The sequence below is a fragment of the Mesoplodon bidens genome, assembly GCF_964165515.1.
Source record: "Mesoplodon bidens genome assembly, chromosome: 3".
Lineage (NCBI taxonomy): Eukaryota > Metazoa > Chordata > Mammalia > Artiodactyla > Ziphiidae > Mesoplodon > Mesoplodon bidens.
The window spans coordinates 11,208,684-11,230,573 of NC_138178.1; the positions used below are offsets into that span (position 1 = coordinate 11,208,684).

General features: G+C 39.8%; 1 protein-coding gene across 7 annotated transcripts in view; it reads left to right on the forward strand.

Moving 5' to 3' along the window:
* Positions 1 to 21,890, forward strand: part of ARHGAP21 (Rho GTPase activating protein 21) — a 129,737-nt gene that overhangs the window by 26,084 nt on the left and 81,763 nt on the right. For 2 of the 7 annotated variants that reach the window (XM_081228986.1, XM_081228984.1), the window contains exon 1: positions 1,070 to 1,291. The exons of 4 other annotated variants lie outside the window; for them this stretch is intronic. In XM_081228986.1, coding sequence (XP_081085112.1) covers positions 1,208 to 1,291 — 84 coding nt within the window. In that variant the 5' untranslated portion in view covers positions 1,070 to 1,207. Of the gene's footprint in view, positions 1 to 1,069; positions 1,292 to 21,890 lie in introns of those variants that run through there. One more of the 7 variants, XM_081228985.1, reaches the window with a different exon arrangement.

The following is a 21,890-nucleotide window of genomic DNA, read 5'->3' on the forward strand; positions in this document are numbered from 1 at the left end:
GCGCTGATGGGGGTCTCCATATAGGCAGTGACAGTGGGAATGGAAAAGGGACAGAGTTACTACAGATCTTAGTTGAAGTGCCAGGCGTTGGTAACTGGATGTGAGAGGTAAGGAAGAGGGAGGCTGGAGGACTCTGGTTTCTGTTTGCCTGACCAAGGGGACAAAATGGTGCTGCCATTATGCAAATGAGATGGTACAGAGCTGGGGCAGGTTGTGAAAGGGAAGACCCATTCCATTTTGGACACGTGGTCTAAGGTTTCTAGGTGCGTGTGCTTAGCGAGAATTCAGACATGCAGATTTGGAGCTTGGGAAAAAGGGTGGAGCTGAAGAGAGGTTTGGAAGTAATTCATAATTAAAATCATGGGTCTGGAGGATGACATCATCTAGGGATAGTGTGAGACATGAGGTAGAATTCTAATTTAGACAGGAAGGAAGCCCATCTTAAGAATAGTAATAATTATTTGTTAGGTGTCTGTTAGATACTGTTTCAAGTGCGTTACAGATGTTATTTTATTTCATACTAAAAACTCCATGAGAGCAGGTGTTAAAATTGTCTCCATCTTACAGCTGAATGAGTTGAGGCTCAAAAGTTAAGCCATTGGCTCCCGGTCATACATTTGTAGGTGGCAGTTGAAATCTGCTTTCTTACAAGGAAGGAATGGTTAGAGAATAGGAAGAAAACCAAGAGTGGTAATACGGTACCCAGGATGAGAGACATCTAAGGGGTTGTTACAGTGTAAGACGTCCTGAGAGATGAAGAGAGGACCAAGAGGTCCCCTCTGGATTGAGCACAGCGTCAGGGTCACTGGTGCTGCCTAAGCCTCGAGTCGTCGGGAGCTGGCTTGTGGGATGCAGTCGGCATGGTTGATTTATTATACCACCTCCCTAAGCTGTGATTTCATTGAATGTATAACGGCTAGCCTGTGATACCCAGAAAGAAGGAAAAAGCAATAATCTTTTAAAAAAGCAAATAATCATAAATATAGAATAAGACTTTTAGGAAGACTTTCCTTCATGATGTAACAGTGTGAACGTACCAGCGTTTGGAAGGATGATGTTGTTCTGCCAGTGAGCTATTGCTGCTCGGACAGGAAAAGGAGGGGAAGATCCTATTTGCCCATCGCATCACTGCAGAGCTCCCGTAACAGCCCCCGGTGCTGACGAGGGCTGAGTCAGAGAAGACGCGCAGGCTGCGCTCTAGGCAGTCATGGCCCAGTTCAGGATTTTAGACTGCATGATCAACCACAATTGGAGTTTATTGTGCAATCTGTATTGTGCATGGAGTGGTCAGGTTTGTTGGATAAATATCTATATTTGCTTTTTAATTCAAAACTACTGTAATGTATAAAGCAAAAAAAAAAAAATCGGTGAAAATGCTGGCTTTGAAGTAACTGTCTTCCGATAACAGTGAAAAAGTAATCTTTAGACTATGGCTCTTTATTGAAATACTTGTTTAGCATGGCGTATCTCAAATCTCATCATCTGAATTCCTCTAAAAGACTTAACTCTGAAGTTGCACAGATGAGACTTTATTTGTAGAGCTTTAAGTGGTGGGGGGGAGGGGAAGTTAGAACAAATTACTTAAAAAATAAAACTAGGAAAAATTAAAGCAATAAATTGAGACTCGGCAAATGTTATACATTTTTAGAGACATTTAACATTATATTTATAAGAAGGTAGGCAAGATTTGGAATGAGTTGCTTTTTAACTAGTTTTTCATTTTTAATGAAATATAGTTCTTGATTTCTTTCACTATGGGATTAAATAAATGTAAGTTCTTGTTTAGAATCTGATATTCGACTACTGGACAGCCTTTTGAGAAAATAGTTATTTTGCGATAGAGGAACTTTGCTGGGTATTTTTTTTTAATGACAGTTATTATATGCTTTTGAGTTTACTCCCCTAAGAAGCAAAAACTCTTATTTCTCCCTTCAACCTTCAATCAGCATTGTTATTATCAAGTACAGTCTGCTTTTGTAATTCATAAATAATATTGTACGTATTTAGCATAATAGCTTCTGTTAGAAAATAGAAAGAAACCTGATTGATGTCTTTTGTTCCAGTTATCAGTGAATCTTATGAATTATTTACCTTGTAGGGTTATTAATCACTTTGTGGATTTCTGTCTTCATTATTTTAAAAAGTGCTTTAGTATTGTTTGAAATTTAGAAGAAAAACTAAATTTAAAATATTGAAAGCAGTGAATGATAAGTGAAATGTACCCCACCCAGCGTACACACACACACACACACACACACACACACACACACACACACACACACACACACACACACACACACACACACACACACACACACACACACACACACACACACACACACACACACACACACCTGCCATTTCTCGGTTCCCCCATAGCCATGGCATAAACAGAACGTTACGAGACATGAAGTTACTTCCAAGTAGGACTTTTGGGTCCCTAATACCTTTCTTTATGCCATATTCTCTTTATTCTGGAATGGTGACAAGGTATTTTCATAGTTTCTGTTGGGCACAATAGACTAATTTATCAGAGAAATTAGAGATGGAGAAGGTCATTTCATCTATATTTTTTCCAGCAAGAGATTGATCCCTCAATGGACTTTCTAGTTCTTTCCCTAATGGATTTACATTACCATAAAAATATGGATTTCGAACGGCTACTTAGAGAATAAAAGAAGATAGATACTACAATTATCTTAGCATGTAAAAAAACTAGTGTTTAGTTTGACCCTACTACTAAACTTACTGGTGCCATCAGAAAACTTTCTACTTTAAGATCCGGGACCTTGTCAAGACTTCTTCATTCTAGCTAATCCCAAAGGAATTTTGTGGTTGCAACAGAATCTAGGGATGAGTTGATCCAGTAAGCCAGCAATAGAAAGTGCCTTTGGACGTGCCTTGGCCTGGGGTTTTGCAGGATTGCTGTTGCTACTTACCCTGTGGTTTAGATCTGACAGAAGGCCATTTAGTTGCTAGCATCTCTGAGAAGAAGAGTTTGCAGAACTGAGCATGAAGTAAAAATGGCAAGTGACCACATCTCCTGTGGCTTTTATGTCACCACTTAAAGTATTTGGTGGAAGTCACCGACTCAATGCTTTTGGGACTAGGCATGTTCCATAAAAGTGTAAATGGAGCTGGGAAGGGTCAAGTATAGGACAACAGGGGCTGGTGAAGACTGTGGCTAACTGGGGATTCAGCTTCAGGATGTGACTAATTCCAAGCTTTTCAAAATACTGAGATCTAAGCAAAACACATCTTTTTGGCCAGATGTGGCTCTTGGCTTCCAGTGTGTAACTTCTGGTTTATAGAAAGACTTAGGGCAGCAGCTGGATTTATTTGAGTTTTATTATTGAAGCTAAGCAGTGCCCAGGGATGTTGCTGGACACCTTTGGAAGGCTTATGGTATTGGTAGGGGAGCATGGGAAAGCAAGAAAAGGAGTAGGTGAAAAGGCAGGATGAGGAAGGAGCTGGCTCTGTGACGACTCTAGCATTACTCACCTCTGCTTCCTCACTTCTAACGGTACCTGCGTCATGCCGTGTTGTGACGATTAAATGAGGCCACCTGGATACGGCGTTTCACACAGTGCCTGGCATGATAAGTGCTTAATACATGCTTGCTATTATTTATGTATCAGGTTAATACAGTAGACCTAGAGGCGATGCTCTGTGACATTTATATTGGAAATAAAAAGATGGGAGTAACGTGGTTCCATTAATTTAATTTCTAAAGTTGTAAAAAAAAAAAAAAGAAAAAGAAAAAAAAACCTGTCAATAAAATGTATGGTCACATGTAAAAATTGGAAAATATAAAGTTGATTTACCTAGTTCAGTACAACTCCTGCTAATATTTTGATACGTATACTGCCAGGTTTCTTTTTCCTGCGCACAGTGTTTTTTCCCCTCTGTGTGTGTGTGTGTGTGTGTGTGTGTGGTGTGGTGGGCGGGAGAGTGTATTTTATGAGTTGTAATCATATTATGCACATTTTACCGTGTTGTGACATGATTTTTAACGGCTGCATAATATTCTAGCTAGAGGATATACACACACGCATATATAACATATTTAATATTTTATGTATATTATAAATATAATTAACTGTTGTTGAACATTTAAATTGCTTCTAGATTTTTGCAATTAGAAATAAAGTATGGTGAATATCTCTGTTATTAAAATTGTTTTCCTGTTTAGGATTATTTTCATTGGATACAATCTCAGAAGCGAAATTACTGGCTCAGTGATGCATAACTTTAACAAAATACATCTTATATTAATTAAGACAATCTTTAAGAAGAGAGTATTCTTGGACTTTGAGAGATGAGTGAAGTTTTAAATTTTATAGATAGTAAGTAATATTGTTAATTCCCACAACAGCATTAGGAAGAGAAGAACCCTGTGTTTCTCTCTCCCTGTTTTCCATGTTGGTATGTGAGAAATTTCAAATGTTCTAATCAACATTTAGAACTAGGGGCTGACTGTTTGCAGGCAGCAGAGTCAGATCCAAGGAGTTGGGCATTAAAGCTTCATGTCGATGACAGAGCCCATCATCCAGTTCTTGGTTTTCCCAGAAATCCAGTGCAACTGATACTGCACAACTCAGAAGGAAAACTGAGAAGCACCAAGCAAGGGAGGTCCTGGCATTGTCATTCTTTCTTTGTGTTTGTATAGAGCCTACAGTCTGTTTTTAGCTCAGCAGCCAGTCTGATCCTGTTCAACATCAGAAAGTAGTTACTCTACTCAAAGCCCCCAAAGACTGCCTGGCTCACTCAGCATGAAAGCCCAAGGCCTTATGTGATTTGTCCCCCTCCCTCCATCATCACCATGACCTTGTTTCCACTTAGATCTTTCCCTATTCACTCTTCTCTAACCACACCGGTCTCCTTGCTGTTCAACCCCAGGGCCTTTGCTCTTGCTGTCTGTTCCCTCTTCCTGAAGTGCTCCTCTCGCAGATCTCCGCATGGCTCACCGCGTCACTTTCTTTAGGTTCTTACTCGTCCCCTTCCCAATGAAGTGTTCTATTCAAATGTGTTACAAAATGTTACGAAGGGAAAAATAATCATACCATTAAAGAAGATCCATTTGTTTTCTCTGAAAGAAGATTATAAAAATGATTAGCAACTTTATTATTTCACAGAAATAGTCATTCTGTCTATAAGTCCATTTCAGGGAAGGAGAGCCAGAGAGGAATGCTGGATTGTTTCCTTGAATTGGAAACTAGGAGAGAGCCACCCTGAGGACCCAGGCTTAAATTCTTCCTCTCTTGCATGGTGGAGAACTTTTTTTTTACATTGCTTCCCCCTCCCTCTTGAAGCTCCTCTCCTTTATTAAGAAGCAGTTGGACACTTAGGTTGTTTCCAGCTCCGGGCTATTGTGAATAGAGCTGCAATGAACCTAAGTGTCCATCATCGGATGAATGGATAAAGAAGATGTGGCACATATATACAATGGAATATTACTCAGCCATAAAAAGAAACGAAACTGAGCTATTTGTAATGAGGTGGATAGACCTAGAGTCTGTCATACAGAGTGAAGTTAGTCAGAAAGAGAAAGACAAATACCGTATGCTAACACATATATACGGAATTTAAAAAAAAAATGTCATGAAGAACCTAGGGGCAAAACGGGAATGAAGACGCAGACCTACTTGAGAATGGACTTGAGGATATGGGGAGGGGGAAGGGTGGGCTGTGACAAGGCGAAAGAGAGGCATGGACGTGTATACACTACCAAACGTCAGGTAGATAGATAGTGGGAAGCAGCCGCAGAGCACAGGGAGATCAGCTCGGTGCTTTGTGACCGCCTGGAGGGGTGGGATGGGGAGGGTGGGAGGGAGGGAGATGCATGAGGGAAGGGATGTGGGAACAGATGTATATGTATGACTGATTCACTTTGTTATAAAGCAGAAACTAATTAAAAAAATAAATAAATAAACTTAAAAAAAAAAAAAAAAAAAAAGAAGCAGTTGGTAGCCTAGGGCTCACTCTGTTCCTTAGAGCTGTTAGGACAAGCTGTTGCTTCTCACACAGTCGAAGGAGGCTTTCACTTGATAACCTAGGGAATTGGGAATAGGCCTTTTGACACTTAAGGTATCTTAAATTCTCGCTACTCTGTGGTCCACAGACCAGTAGTGTCTGTGCTCCCAGGAAGTTTGTAAGAAATGCAGACTTTGAGGTCCCAGCCCAGACGTAAGAATTAGCATTTTAACAAGATCCTCCGGTGATTCTTCTGCACTTTAAGGCTCCTGGAAAGAGTTAAAGCTGGTTTTTGTTTGCTTGTTTTTTTGTTTGTTTGTTTGTTTTTGTTTTGTTTTTACATCTTTATTGGAGTATAATTGCTTTACAATGGTGTGTTAGTTTCTGCTTTATAACAAAGTGAATCAGTTATACATATGTTCCCATATCTCTTCCCTCTTGCATCTCCCTCCCTCCCACCCTCCCTATCCCACCCCTCTAGGTGGTCACAAAGCACCAAGCTGATCTCCCTGTGCTATGTGGCTGCTTCCCACTAGCTATCTATTTTACATTTGGTAGTGTGTATATGTCCATGCCTCTCTCTCGCTTTGTCACAGCTTACCCTTCCCGCTCCCCATATCCTCAAGTCCATTCTCTAGTAGTTCTGTGTCTTTATTCCCGTCTTACCACTAGGTTCTTCATGACATTTTTTTTTCTTAAATTCCATATATATGTGTTAGCATACGGTAGTTGTCTTTCTGACTTACTTCACTCTGTATGACAGAATCTAGGTCTATCCACCTCATTACAAATAGCTCAATTTTGTTTCTTTTTATGGCTGAGTAATATTCCATTGTATATATGTGCCACATCTTCTTTATCCATTCATCCAATGATGGACACTTAGGTTGTTTCCATCTCCGGGCTATTGTAAATAGAGCTGCAATGAACATTTTGGTACATGACTCTTTTTGAATTATGGTTTTCTCAGGGTACATGCCCAGTAGTGGGATTGCTGGGTCATATGGTAGTTCTATTTGTAGTTTTTTAAGGAACCTCCATACTGTGCTTAATTGAACTGTTTTTCTTTGAATATTACTTCACATTGTATCTTCCGTTAAAAATTAAGGCAAAAAAAAATTCTAAGGGGTTAAGTGCTTCTTTTTTAATCACTGGATAAGAGACGAGTTAATCCAGAATACCTGAACCTGAAGAACAAGAACTCAACTTTTCTTGTTTTATGCTTCATTATTGACATAGATGGGAAAAACTGGAACCACCATTAACTTTTATTATTTTAATTCAGGTAGCCTGAAAAGGAGGACTTCAGGTTAAGGACCCTGAGGATTTTGCCTTGCGAGGCATAATAGTGTAAATGGCCTTTTCTCTTGGCTTGACTTCCAGTTCAACCATCTGTGTAGCCTGTGGTGTGCTGTTTTTGTCATCTTCTCTCTCACTTATGTGCACGGGCCACTTCCACCTACGTGGCCTGGGCCTGGAGGTGTGTAGGTGATACCAGCTGGAAGAAGCTTGCTGCTGGGCAGGGTGAATATGGGATTAGCAGAAACACTTACATTTTCCGGGATACCACTGACATTGCCGAGACACACAGATGGCTAATTTTCCACAGGTAGAGCTTGCACATGAAACCGGGGAGGGGCTGAGGATTCAAGGAGAGAGGCCTCTTAATCATTGTTAGGAGAAATCCAAACAGATCATTTCTACATTTCACCAGTGGTGTTTGAGAACCATTCACCTAAAATTGTTAACTCTCAGAATTACTGGTCTAAGACAGGAGAGATAAAAACCATCCCCATGCCCCTGTGACTAGCCTTATAATACCAAGGCTCTAAAATGCTGAAAAAATGTCACAAGGAGCTTTTTAGTTCAATATTTTGTGAGAGGTAAAAATAGTAACATTTAGCAAGCACTTAGTATGTATGTCAGACACTTTACGTAGCTGACCTCTTTTAATTTTTATAACAACGCTACAGAGATGATATTATTTTCATATTCTCATTTTACAAGTGAGGAAACAGATGAAACAGGGCTTAAGTTACTTGCCCAGGGCCACACAGCCTAGAAGCTGCAGAGCAGGATAGGATGTAAACCTCGGGGGTGGGGGTGGGGGGGTGGGGGGGGGTCAAGCTATGGTGTCCCTGCCCTTACCTCTCACTCTGCACTGAAGGAGTTGATATACTGATAATAGCAACTCATCAGCTTTTTAAAAACTAGTAATTCTAAAGCTGTATTAAGAATGTAGAGGGCTTCCCTGGTGGCGCAGTGGTTGAGAGTCCGCCTGCCGATGCAGGGGACGCGGGTTCGTGCCCCGGTCTGGGAGGATCCCACATGCTGCGGAGCGGCTGGGCCCGTGAGCCATGGCCGATGAGCCTGCGCGTCCGGAGCCTGTGCTCCACAACGGGAGAGGCCACAGCAGTGAGAGGCCTGCGTACCGCAAAAAAAAAAACCCCAAAACCCCAAAAAAACACAACAGTGAGAGGCCCATGTACCGCAAAAAAAAAAAAAAAAAAAAAGAATGTACAGTAAATGATAAAGAATTTTTGTATGTATGTTGGAATATAAATATATATATATTTCCAACTGATGACCAATATAGGGCACAATAGAGGACAACAGAAGGAAAAAGGAGAAGGAATCGGGCCTTTGGCCACACCCAGAAGAAAGACTACTCAACCTCAAAAAAAAAAAAAAAGGGAGAAGGGAAGGGGGGAAAAGGGATAGGAATGTCTGGAATGATGGATACACAGGATTGAAGAAGAGAGAAAAGGTTAAAAGAAAGATAAGGAAACAAAAAGGGAGAATTGGGTTTTGCCTTAACTAGTGGTAGCTGTGAGGTTTAGGTGCCTTTTGTAATGATGGTTAGTTGATAAGTCACTTTCTTAGCCCTTCTGACACTGAAACTTTAGCATTATTAATACATATAAATATAAACATAAGTATATTATGAGTCGGTAAATATAAGCAATTCATGATAAACACAGTCTATGTAAGCAGAGTTTCATGTTGAAATAAAAGTTTTAAAAAGTAGTGTTGTTAATGTCCTTTAGCGATATTCATAATTGCTCTTGAGCTGCAAAGTGGTTAAGTTAGAATAGTGACCTATTAGTTTAAATATCTAGATTATATTGATGGTGAACATCAAGCCGGCTGCCTCTGGATCTGTTGCTTAGAGGGCCCAGAGGCTGACTCTGTCTTGGCCTAGGTATACTGCCTGGGAGCTTTTGATGGGTGAAATCAGGTTTAAATGAATGGGAAAGACAAAATGGAAATTTCCGAAGGAAAAGGCAGATTCCAGAAGGACAGACCAAATGGTCTGTGGATGAATGGAATGGCAGATGCATCTGTCTTGATGATAGTTGGACTTGATCGCAAAGAGAAAAGCACTTACAAACATCAGCTTTTGATGTTCCCTCCTCCCCACCTTTGGGGAAAGCTGCTTGGCAAGTCAGATGGTCTGGTGGAAAGAAAGAGCCTTGGACTGTGAGTAGAAGCTCCTGCATATTTGTCTGCTCTTCCACCTCTTGGTTGTGTGATTCTGAACAATTCTGTCAATTCTCTGGATTTTAGTGTCCTCATCTATAATCTGATTGGAGGATTTTCAGGGCTTCCTTCTTCCAGTCGTAACAAAAAGTAATTCTTACATCATAAGAAGCAAAGGAGGAGAGCCAGAGAGAGAGAGAGTGTGGGCAAGGCCCAGGTCGCAGCCTTTTGTAATCTGATCTTGAAAGTGACACCCATCACATTTGCCGAATTCCATTCATTAGAAGCAAATCATTGGGTCCATCCCACACTCAAGGGGAGGGGAGTGCACAGAGGCAGGAATGCTAGAAGGCGGGGTTGGGGGGTTGGGGTGGTGGGTGGGGTGGAGTGGGGGGTCACTGTTATCTTCTTTTTTTAAAAAATTTATTTATTTTATTTTTGGCTGTGTTGGGTCTTCGTTCCTGCACGTGGGCTTTCTCTAGTTGAGGCGAGTTGGGCTACTCTTGGTTGCAGTGCGTGGGCTTCTTATTGTGGTGGCTTCTCCTGTTGCAGAGCACAGGCTCTAGGCTTCAGTAGTTGCGGCATGCGGGCTCAGTAGTTGTGGCGCACGGGCTTAGTTGCTCTGTGGCATGTGGGATCTTCCAGGACCAGGGCTCGAACCCGTGTCCCCTGCATTGGCAGGCGGATTCTTAACCACTGTGCCACCAGGGAAGCCCCTCTTTGTTTTTCTACAGTCGTGACTGATCATCATCCATTTCAGAACTGGGAGATGTGGGGTGGAGTCCCCCAGGTCACCTCATGGTTCAGTGACTTACAGAATTCACGACACAGTGGTACTCAGAACTATGATTCATTACAGCCAAAGGATACGAAGCAGAATTAGCAAAATGAGATAAAGCGCAGAGAAAACCATGCACAAGCTTCCAGGGGTCCTTTCCCAGTGGAGTCACACGAGATGCACTTAATTCCTTTAGCAACAAACTGAGACAACACATGTAAAATGTCATCTTTGAGGGACGCTTGTTCAAGACAAGGTTTTCATTGGGGGCTGGTCATGTGACTAGCATATGCCAAAATTCCAGACTCCCAGAAGGAAAGCAGGCGGTCAGCGTAATCCACATTGTTTGTACTAACCGTTGAGGCCCAGTGGGCCAGTCTTCTCTGTTAGGGAATGGGGGGAACCCTCCTGAAGTCCAGATTCTCAGATGCTAACCAAGGGCCAACCTCATAAGCAGGCCTTTCTGAGGTTAGCAATCTCAGGCCTGCTGTGGTAACTCTTTTCTGCCCGGGAGGGAACAGGTTAGGTTTACCATAAATAATGGCAATCAGTCAAAATATTCTGTTACATTGATGATTCTGGACCTACGCTTGGTGGGGAGGGGGAAATGGTGCTTTTTAGGGCCTGGAGATTAAAGGAGCTTAACTCAGGCAGTAATCACAGTGTTTAGATCCTGAGTGGGCTGTTACAATGCATATTTGTAGTGAGCTTAGAGAAAAATGAAGTTTCAGTGGTGCGTTAATGCACTATATCTTTTGCTTGCAGACATGCTGATTCAGTGCGTATGGCTGCTCTGCTAGGCCTTGTCTGTAAGATGGTGACTGTTAACGGAGTGGGAGAGACAGATGGGAAACAAATGCACAGAAATAAATATATAGTTACAAGTGCAAACTTTCCCTTACGGGAGAAGAGACTCAATTTCTATTCATTCGCTGCAATATCTTATGCCCCTGCTTTGTGCTGCTATTCTGGTGTGAACAAAACACAGTCCCTGCTCTTATGGACCTTACATTTTAATGGGGGAGGAGAGGGGCACAGACAATCAATAATCAAATATACAATATTTGATACAGAATTGACAAGTGCTATGAGGAAAAATAAAGTGGGATGAAGCGATGGGGAGACTAGTTTAGATAAAAGTGGTCAGGAAAAATCCCTCTGATGTCACTTCTCTGAGTCGATGGTGTGTCAGCAGAATCCCAAAGCCATGCAAATATCAGCACTTCAGGAGAGGGATTGCACAGGTAAGGTCCCCGAGATGGGAAGGAGCTTGGTGTGTTTGAGGCAACCGGGAGACTGGTGTGGCAGGAATCGTGAACGGAGGGAAGGACTAAGGGAATCAGGCATATCCAGGACCAGGTCCTAGGAGGGTCTGTAAGAGGAGAGCTTTGGAGTGTCTTCCCAGGGTGATGGGAAGCCTGTTGTAGGGTGTTTAGCATGACAGTGACAGCCAGATTCATGTTTAATTAGACATGAACACATTTTAACAAACATGTAAACACTGTAACTAGAAATATAGCAATACCTAAAATATCTTTAAATCATAAATACATAGCTTGATGAATTTTACAAAGTGAATGCACCTGTGGAATCATTACTCTGATAAAGCTACAGAGCATTAACGGCCCCTCAGCCTCTGTTATGCCCTTTGCAGTATTCTCCCCTCCTCCAAAGATGATAACTATCTGGGCGTCCATCACTATGTATTGGTTTGCCTGTTGTAAATTTTATTATGAATATGATTGCACCGTAGGTACCCTTTTATGTTTGACTTTTTTTCACTTAGGACTAGCCTTCAAATTCATCCATGTTGTTGCATTAGCTGTAAACTTAAAGAATTTTATTTATAGTAGTTCACTATATGCATATAACATAGTTTATCCATTCTACTTTTGATGGCATTTGTCTTGTTTCCAATTTCGGCCACTACACATAGTGCTGCTATGGACATTTTTGCACATGGCTTTATATGTATGGATTTCTGCTGAGTGTTTAACTAGGAGTGGAGTTACTGGGACAAGGGATGTGTACGTTTTATGGCCCAACTTCGACAGACGCTACCAAGCAGCTTTTCAAAGTGGTTATGCCAATTTGTATTCTCATCGGCAGTATTTGAGAACTCTTGTTACTCTACATCCTTGCCGGTCATTGTTTGCCAGTTAAAAAATATTTCTTTTAGCCATTTTGGTGTATGTGTCATAGTATCTTATTATGGTTTGGGTTTGCATTTGCCTCATGAGTAATGAGTTTGAGCATCTTTTCTTAAACTTATTGGCCCCTTGAATTTCTTCTTTTGTAAAGTGTTCAGATCTTTTGCCCATCATTCACTAGTTGTAAGAACTTGGGTAAGTTACCTAATTTCTTTGAGTACAGTGTTAGCAATACATTAAAAGAGGAATAATGTCATCTAATTTTCAGTTTCTTTGAATCGTCTATTTGAGTGACCAGAGCAAGTTAGTGTCCTTCATGCAACTTCATCTTCCACATGTCCTTAAGAACTACTTATTAAATACTTTCTGCAATGACAATATCTACTTGAATATAAAGATTTTTAAAGATGTAAGGTCCAGGGAGTGAGCGGCATTGCTAAAATGGTTACAGGGAAAGAAATTTTCCAAAAATAAGATTATTTTATTTTATTTTATTTATTTATTTACTTATCTTTTGCGGTACGCGGGCCTCTCACTCTTGTGGCCTCTCCCGTTGTGGAGCACAGGCTCCGGACGCGCAGGCTCAGCGGCCATGGCTCACGGGCCCAGCCGCTCCGCGGCATGTGGGATCTTCCCCGACAGGGGCACGAATCTGCGTCCCCTGCATCGGCAGGCGGACTCTCAACCACTGCGCCACCAGGGAAACCCTAAAAATAAGATAATTTTATAGGAAGACAGACTCTTGTTTCTTCCTATGGAAATTATAATTATTTAATCATATTTGAATTAATTCAGCAACAACAATAACAATAATATCAGCGTCACTAACAAAAATCTGGAAATTGATTTGGGAGATGGTCCAGCCAGCTAGTATTTAAAGAAATGCCCCGTGGCATCCAACTCAACCATAAACTACTTGCACTGTAGCCAAAGCAAAAGAATGTAAAGGAGTGTAAAAAGCCCTTCTTTTAAGATAGAATTCCCTTTGGGCTGTTCAGGCTGATCTGAATGATTAATGGTTCTTATTTCTGCCTTATAAACTTTTAGTAAAATTTATGGTATATTGGATTTGTATTTTTATGAGTGCTGTATGTACTTTATAATACTTTAAGCTCCCCCTTATATAATATCCAGCTGGTATAATTATGCTTATTTAAAAATTGTGACAGTTTGCATTTGTAAATGATTTTAGAGGTTTCTAATTGTTATATCTTCGCTTTTCTGATGTATTGTTAAATCATTTCTGTGTTTTAGCCAATTAAAGCATTTTTTTCTATGTAAAAATATTATCTATTCAAATGATTCATTTTATAATGTAGTTGCCAGAAAAATGTTACGTTGAAAGGCAATTGTATTTATGGGACATAAATTATGGAGTGATTAAAACAATTTATTGCTTCCAATTTAAACAGTTGCTTCCAATTTAAACAATTTAAAGCCTTCCAAAAGGCTTTATCCCAGCGTTCTTTTAAATAGTAAGCTCCACCAGTGCCTATAAAATGTGTACAGGATACTTCTTGATATTTAATCATAACTTTTCATGAACAAATTATGAAACAAGTACCTCCTGCATTTGGAAAATTTTACTTAGCAGGGTTTTTGAAATAAAGAAGACACAATTGAGTTCGACCTAGAAACTGCGATGCACCTGAAAGGGCACAAGCAGGCGGTACATTACCACATTAGGAGTTGGATGGCAGCCAAGTCGCTCCATTTCCAAGCCCAGTCTCCCCCCAAGGACCGTGGATGCAGTTAGCTCACTTCATGTCATCTGCCTTGGCTGGACCTGGCAACTCAAAGTTGGACCTGCCCTGGTGTCTGGTGTCCTGAAGTTAAGGTGCATCTCAGTGCTCACAATAATCTGAACATGAGCTGGTTTGACCCTCCTTCCTTGGGGAACTTTTCTCCTCTCTGAGATCTGGGGTCTGCTTCCCTGGGTCATCATCCCTGGGTTCCTGTGTATTTTAAGCTCCGTCTCGAGTTCCCAGGGATTTTGCTTTGGTTTCTACTGCTGTGTTTCAAGGCATTGCTGTCAACCCTCATTTTGTACGAGAACTGTGTTCTGAACTCCAGTGACATGTTCTTTTGTAATTCACTCTTCAGCTGGAGACTATCATTCTCAAGCTGTAGACTAAGCTGAATATCTGTATATTCTTTTCTATATTACTTATATTATAGGTCTTTAAGAATTGGATGTTACATGCAAAGATGTTTAGCTTCATTACTAATGAAAGAAAAAAAACAATAAGAACTATTTTCATCTTAGCATATTGGAAAAGATTAAAAAATAACTACCCAGTGTTGGCTAGAATATATATCCATAGTTAAGTAGTCTGCTGTGCTGTCCGTAGGTTTGTGACTTGGTTCCCCATTTTATAGATGGCCCTTTGACACTTTGCATATAAAACTATAAGACAAAGAAACAGAACATGATGATTTGATCCAGCAACTCCATTCTCAGGAATTTATCCTAATGACCTATTCATGGTTTTTCATGGAGATTGGTCTACAGGTAGTTGTAGTAATAGTAGTAACAATAATAACAATAATAACAGTAGTAGTAGTAGTATAAAAAAATCTTAATAAACAGTGTGCATTCCTAAATGACAAAGACAAAAATGAATAAATAAAATTTGATTTATTCATATGGTGAAATACCATGCAGCCTTTAAAAATAATGTGTAGATATGTTATATTAACATGGAAAGACATTCATAACGTATTAAATAAAACTAAATAGAAGAACATTTTTCTAAAGTGTGTATTTGTATATATTCACATATGAAAAAGTCTGAAAAGATATATATACACCAAAATATTGGCATCACTTTTCTTTAGAGGGGTAATGGTAGGTAAGTTAAACTATTATTATTATTTTTTTTTGCGGTACGCGGGCCTCTCACTGTTGTGGCCTCTCCCGTTGTGGAGCACAGGCTTCGGACGCGCAGGCTCAGCGGCCATGGCTCACGGGCCCAGCCGCTCCGCGGCATGTGGGATCTTCCCAGGCCGGGGCACTAACCCATGTCCCCTGAATCGGCAGGCGGACTCTCAACCACTGCGCCACCAAGGAAGCCCTTATTGTTTTTTTTTTTTTGCTTAGCTTTAGTTTCTAATTTGTCTTTAATGAAAATATATTATGTATCTGATAAATATCAATTATAAAGGAAAAAACTAAGGGTACATGACCCAGAAGCTATGATCCTCAAATTGCTGAAACAATCTGTTCTTGGTGTAATATAGTGAGAAAGTTCCAGGATCAGGAGATTGGAAACTTAGGTTCTAGCCTAAGCTGTGTCACTAATTAGCTATGAGACCATCAGCAAGTCTCTCTGGACCTCCGTTTTTGTATTTGTAAAGTGAGTTGGTTGAACGACATCTCTGATTTTTAAACTCCTTAACAGACTGTTAGGGTTTCTGGGAAACTAGCAAAATGGAGCAGGTTTCTGTACAAACTCTCCTGCCCCTGTCCCCAGACAGAGCAACTCTGTATATTTGATATTCTGTATATGGAGTTTCTGTTTTAAGCTATCTTTCAGCAAAAAGTAAGGAAAAGGTGGGGGGAGAATATCCTATTTCCGAGATGTAGTAATTCTAAGTACGGTCTATGTGACTCCCTTTTAGGTTCCCACCTTCTTCCTATTCACTAGGGCAAGTTTCCAGTAGGACTGAGGATGCCCTTACTCTCCTGGAAATATCAGACTATGATTCATTTACTCACTAGCTCTCTAATTCATCAAGAGCTTGTGGGTAAATGAATAAATCATGTGGTATGGGGTGCCTTCACCCTAGCTGACATAGAGAGACCTATTTTTTACACATTTAAAAAACCATTTCAGCATCTTTTATGAATTATTTTCCCATTTGCTCCTGATCCATTGGAGTAATACTCCCTGCCTGCTCTGTCCTTCAATTGGACCCTAATGAATAGTTTGGATCGCCAATCATTTGTAACTTTTGGCAAGTTACTTAACCTCTTGGAGACTCAGTGTTCTATAAAATGGTGAATGATTAAGTTGGATTACATTATCTGCACGTTTCCATCTTAGCTATATAAAATTGTGTGAAATTTTTCCATAGTTCAGTCTAGTGACATTGAGGCAGCTATTAACATTGGTTGCCAATGTAGTGTCTTTGATAATCTAAAATCAACATAGATTCAGAAAACTTATTTGTATGTACACTTAGCAAGATGATACTCTAGGTCATTACAGTGCTTCAAACAAAATAGTGAAACCACATGGTATGGGTCTGACCTTCTGTACCCATATCTTCTCTAGCCTCTAGACATGCTCAGTATCGCTGTGTCTGCTCAGAGGGGACTGCATTATTTCATTGGTAGCTAGGGCGAACTGAAATTTAAGCTTGCCTCTTAATTTGGAGATTCCTGTCTGCCCAAAGGATAGTGAGGCGATTGTTTTTAACCTAAAAATACGATCTTTTCTCTGATTCAGAGTAAACAAAATTTTCTTCATATCAGAAAATAAGTAGCTTCTGAATCAGCTCTGTTATCTGGTCATAGAGCCTCTTTACAAGAAAGTATGTGTAAACATAGACATCTATATTTGAGTTTATGTCTGTTAGACCTGCATGTACTTACTGTCTCAAATGGGAAGAATGGGGAAGTAGGTAAACAGGAGTAATTCCCCAACAAAGTTTTAAAGTCATCGTTTTGTTTTCTGTTATCCTTGTTTTATGTAAACTTTACTCATTTAATTCATTTAAATTTAATTTCTTTTTTGTGTCCTACTTTCTGTCAGGATTTGTGATGGGCACTGAAGCCATTATTCTCCTCTCTCCCCAGGAAGCTGCTCTAAGATTGAAAAGATAGATGTATAAACAAGTAATTGTAATGTGGTAGGGTACGCCCTACACGAAAGGTGCTCTGTGAGATGCAGGGCCTGGGAGAGTGCCTCTGAGTATTGCAGTGCACTGGTTGGGGACTTCCGCCATAAGGCACTTTGGCACCAAGAAAGGAGTGGATTATTCCGTTAGCACAGATGAAGTTTTCAAAGCACAGCTTGTCAGCAAGGGATGGGCTGCACAGCATTGCAGGCTGATGTGAAAAATTAGCATCCATTCATGTTCCTTACAGAAAATCAATGAATTGTTTAGGAAAAAAAACCTGGCCCCTTATTCCAAACTGTGTGTGTGTGTGTGTTTGTGTGTGTGTGTGTATGTGTGTGTGATTAAAATAACTTTAGTCATACTGTGACATTTTAATCTTATTTTTTCCCTCAATATTATATTTTGGGCATTTCCCCATGTCATTAAAAATTTTTCATATTTCAGCTGTATCATAATCTACTTAACTCTTCCTTTTTGTTGCTCTCGTTGGACTTTGATATAGTTTCCAAGTTGAGTTTATTATACCTTGGAATGAACATTTTGTAAAATGAATCTTCACCATATCTCTTATTATTTCATTAGTTACTAGGTTAAAAGGTATAAAATTGATAAACTGATAAATGTTACCGACAGGGTTTACAGAAAGATTGTACTCCCAGTAGAGGGTATGAGAATTCTCACGGGTTTTCCTGATTGATTTTAGAATAATATCTTTTCTTCATTGTCCTTCTCTGCTAGTAGAGAATATTTGTTAATGAGAGACTTAACTAAACTTTAGGTTAGTAAAGTAATTTCTTCAGAAATCCTTTGCAGAAAAATATTTTGGAAACTTAATAGCTTGCCTTTATAATTTGAAAATCTTTGGCATGGAATGAGATTTTAGGAACTTTATATTTAAGAAGACTCTTCTATCAGTATAGTATTAAATTTTTAGAAGAAGTTTTGTTGTTGTTGCACTACATGGTCATTCTATCACTGCATTTTTGTGATTAGCAGATACTTTCTGGCTCGTTAGCAGCGAATGAGGAAAGTAACTAAAACTGTGTTCCCTGATTCTAGTAGACATGCTTAGAAATAGGTTATAAAGGGCTTCCCTGGTGGCACAGTGGGTGAGGGTCCGCCTGCCGATGCAGGGGACACGGGTTCGTGCCCCGGTCTGGGAGGATCCCACATGCCGCGGAGCGGCTGGGCCCATGAGCCATGGCCGTTGGGCCTGTGCGTCCGGAGCCTGTGCTCCGCGGCGGGAGAGGCCACAACAGTGAGAGGCCCACATACCACAAAAAAAAAAAAAAAAAAAGAAATAGGTTATAAATGCTCAGTATAGCTAGTTAGGCTTTGAGCGTAGGGACAAGATGCTTGTGCTAGTATAAATTGTGTTAGGCTGCAAGGGTCTATAGTGATGTAATGCTCAGTTGTTGTTTTGGGTGTGTGCTGAATGTCGTTGGCCACAACTGTACTCTTAAATGTGTATTTAATAGCTTCTTTATTTCTTTCTGTTATTTGGTTCTCTTCCTGCCTGTAGGAAGTTTCATATTTATTAAAATATAGGCAAGAAAAAAGCAATTAAGCAGAAATGTTAAAACTCATTAATATAGTGCTGTTACATGGTTTGTTGGGGGAAGTACTTGAATGGCTAAAGTTACATTTAAAAAAATTTTTTTTTCATTTTAGATGTGTATTTCATTTAGTCATTCTATTCTATGCTCCTTTAAAAAAAAAGAAGGAAAAAAAGGAAAGAAAAAAGGTAAATAAAAGTTTATGTAAAGCAGGTTTAAATAGTTTTGGCCATCCAGATATCAGTCACTATTTGTTACAGACCCATTTCTAATATGCTCAGATGTTCAACAAACTGATAGACTTCTGGGAGTTTTGTTTTTTGATAGGAATTTAGTTTGGAATTGTTGTTTCTGCAAAATCTAAGTTATTTAAGACTTCATTTAAAAAAATGCTTGAGATATACAGCAGATCATTCTTCTGTACAGTTTCTTCTGTGTGGAGTTAAGTCTGCCACATAATGTTAAGAGTACTTTATTGAAATAAGTACTTGAGTAAGTTTCGTGTGTACTTAGTTTTATTTGCTAATAATAAATGGACTGATGAACATTGTTTAAAAAACAAAATATTGTTTAGAAGTCATTAGTATTAAAAGGCTTAGAAAACATTCTTTTTTCTGAAAAACATAGTCCCAGAAAAGTAAGTTAAAATTTCATTGGAATATATAAGAATCAGACTGAGTTCTTATACATTTTTGGGTAAAGAGCTGTTTTTTAGATAAAAGATCTCTAGAATTGGAGCTATATGTTTTATGACTATGGGAAAGTCACTTCACTTTTTTGAACCTCATTTAAAAAAAATGTAAATAGATGCCTGTCAGAGATGTCACAATAGTTCAATACGGCAATACTGATGGAACACATGTGTCACACTCAGTAGACGCTCGCTGGATGCTAGCTGAACTTTTATCCTCATATTTAATTATGGTTAATAATTAGAGAGGTTTGGGTATAGCAATGTATTTTGAAGTGGAAATATTCCCCTTACATAAAGTAGAATGTAGGCTCCCTCTCCTTTAGGAAACAACCCTGCAATGTATAAACCATTTTAAAAAAATGAAAGATTCTTTTTTGTTATCCCCAAGGATAGCACTAGGGGAGTACTCGTGAAACTTTGAGAGTGGGACATTGACAGTCTCTGCACGTGTGAAGGCGGGTGGTCTCCTAACCACGTGCCCCTTTTGTTGGAGAAGGATGATGGGATAGATGATGCGTAGTGGCCGCTTGTGGCGATGGTGCAGGTCAGGTTTCTGAATTAGACGTTTGACACTTAACTATGTTAAGCCACCATCTGTCATTATACTGTAAACATCTATCCTGAAAGAGGTAAACACCTTAAACCATCTAAATGCTACGTAGACATACGTAAATACCATAAAGAAACCATGTGACTACTGTGTAAATACCTTAAGAAACTATGGTGTGAAGGATGTCTTTATAAACAGGAGATGCTCTTAGCAACATTTTTTTTTTTTTTTGTAATAGCAGAATAACTGGGGAAAACCCTATTTCCTTTTAGAGGATAATATAATAAATAAAATGTGGTATATTCACAATGAAATTTAATACACCAGTGAACATCAATGAACCACAGCAGAGATTGGCTAGCTGTTCATCAACCCTTTTCCTCCTCTTTCTGGTAAACAGCTAATCACATTCCCAGATTCCCTTACTTTAGTGAATTTTTTTTTTTTTTGCGGTACGCGGGCCTCTCACTGTTGTGGCCTCTCCCGTTGCGGAGCACAGGCTCCGGACGCGCAGGCTCAGCGGCCATGGCTCACGGGCCTAGGTGCTCCACGGCATGTGGGATCTTCCCGGACTAGGGCACGAACCCGCGTCCCCTGCATCGGCAGGCGGACGCTCAACCACTGCGCCACCAGGGAAGCCCTTTAGTGAATATTTTTGATAACAGAATTAGGAAGTAATGTCAGAAGCTATTAAAGATGAAAGAATGAATGCAGACAGTATGCCAGTGAGATTCAGTCATATTTACTTCTGGAATCAGTAATAAAGATGAATTCTTTCAAATTATATGGAAAGTTATAGAAATGACAAGTGAGGGTTCTCATTAATGTGTCATCTTGAAAGTGATTTCTCTATTTTAGGAAACAAGCTCAGGCTTTCCTCTAATATCCTGAAGACATTTATTGTTAGTCACAGGAGGTCCAAGGGACAGAATTAAGTATAATCTCATCCCATCATCACTCCTAGGAAGACAACTGCAAGAATATGCCCAGAAAATGGGTCTGAATGGATAAGTTATGAAGAGAAGTACGTTCTGAGTTTTACCATTTTGTGAGACTGATAATATTGACAGATTATAATGTGTCAGAAGAAAATTAGAGATGACTTTCCAAAGTCATAGTAGTAGTCAAAACTAAGCTATTTAAAAAAGATTTCTAGAAAGTTCACACCATTCTTTCCAATTTTTTTCATTTACTTCAGATTTTAAAATACCTATGTTGTATGAGAGAGAAGTTCTAAAATTGTGGAATTAAGACCTCATCTTTGCCGTGGTGGGATCTGTAAGTAAATCAGAGAGAGAGAGAAGAGAGAACAGTACACTGTCTAGATAGAAATTACATTAAAAACCAGAACCCTGAATAGGGAAGGAAAAACGCCAGCTGTTTCAAAACAATCCATAAATGAAACCGACAGACGACACAGCAGCAGAAAGGACCCATATCACCAGTCAACTTATATGAAAGATATTATAAATGAATGTCTAAGTAAATAATAAACTTAAAAATTAAGGGCCTCCCTGGTGGCGCAGTGGTTGAGAGTCCGCCTGCCGATGCAGGGGATACGGGTTCGTGCCCCGGTCTGGGAGGATCCCACATGCCGCGGAGCGGCTGGGCCCGTGAGCCATGGCCGCTGAGCCTGCGCGTCCGGAGCCTGTGCTCCGCAACGGGAGAGGCCACAACAGTGAGAGGCCCGCGTACTGCAAAAAGAAAAAAAAAAAAAAAAATTAAGAGTTATATTTTTAAAAATTAAGCCCAAGCTTTTAATTGAAATATTTTGGACAACATCATCTAGATCTTTTAACTTCAAGTCATGAAAGTGTTAGAATTTCTTTGGCCATCATCTTTCATCTCTTCAATATTAAAATAT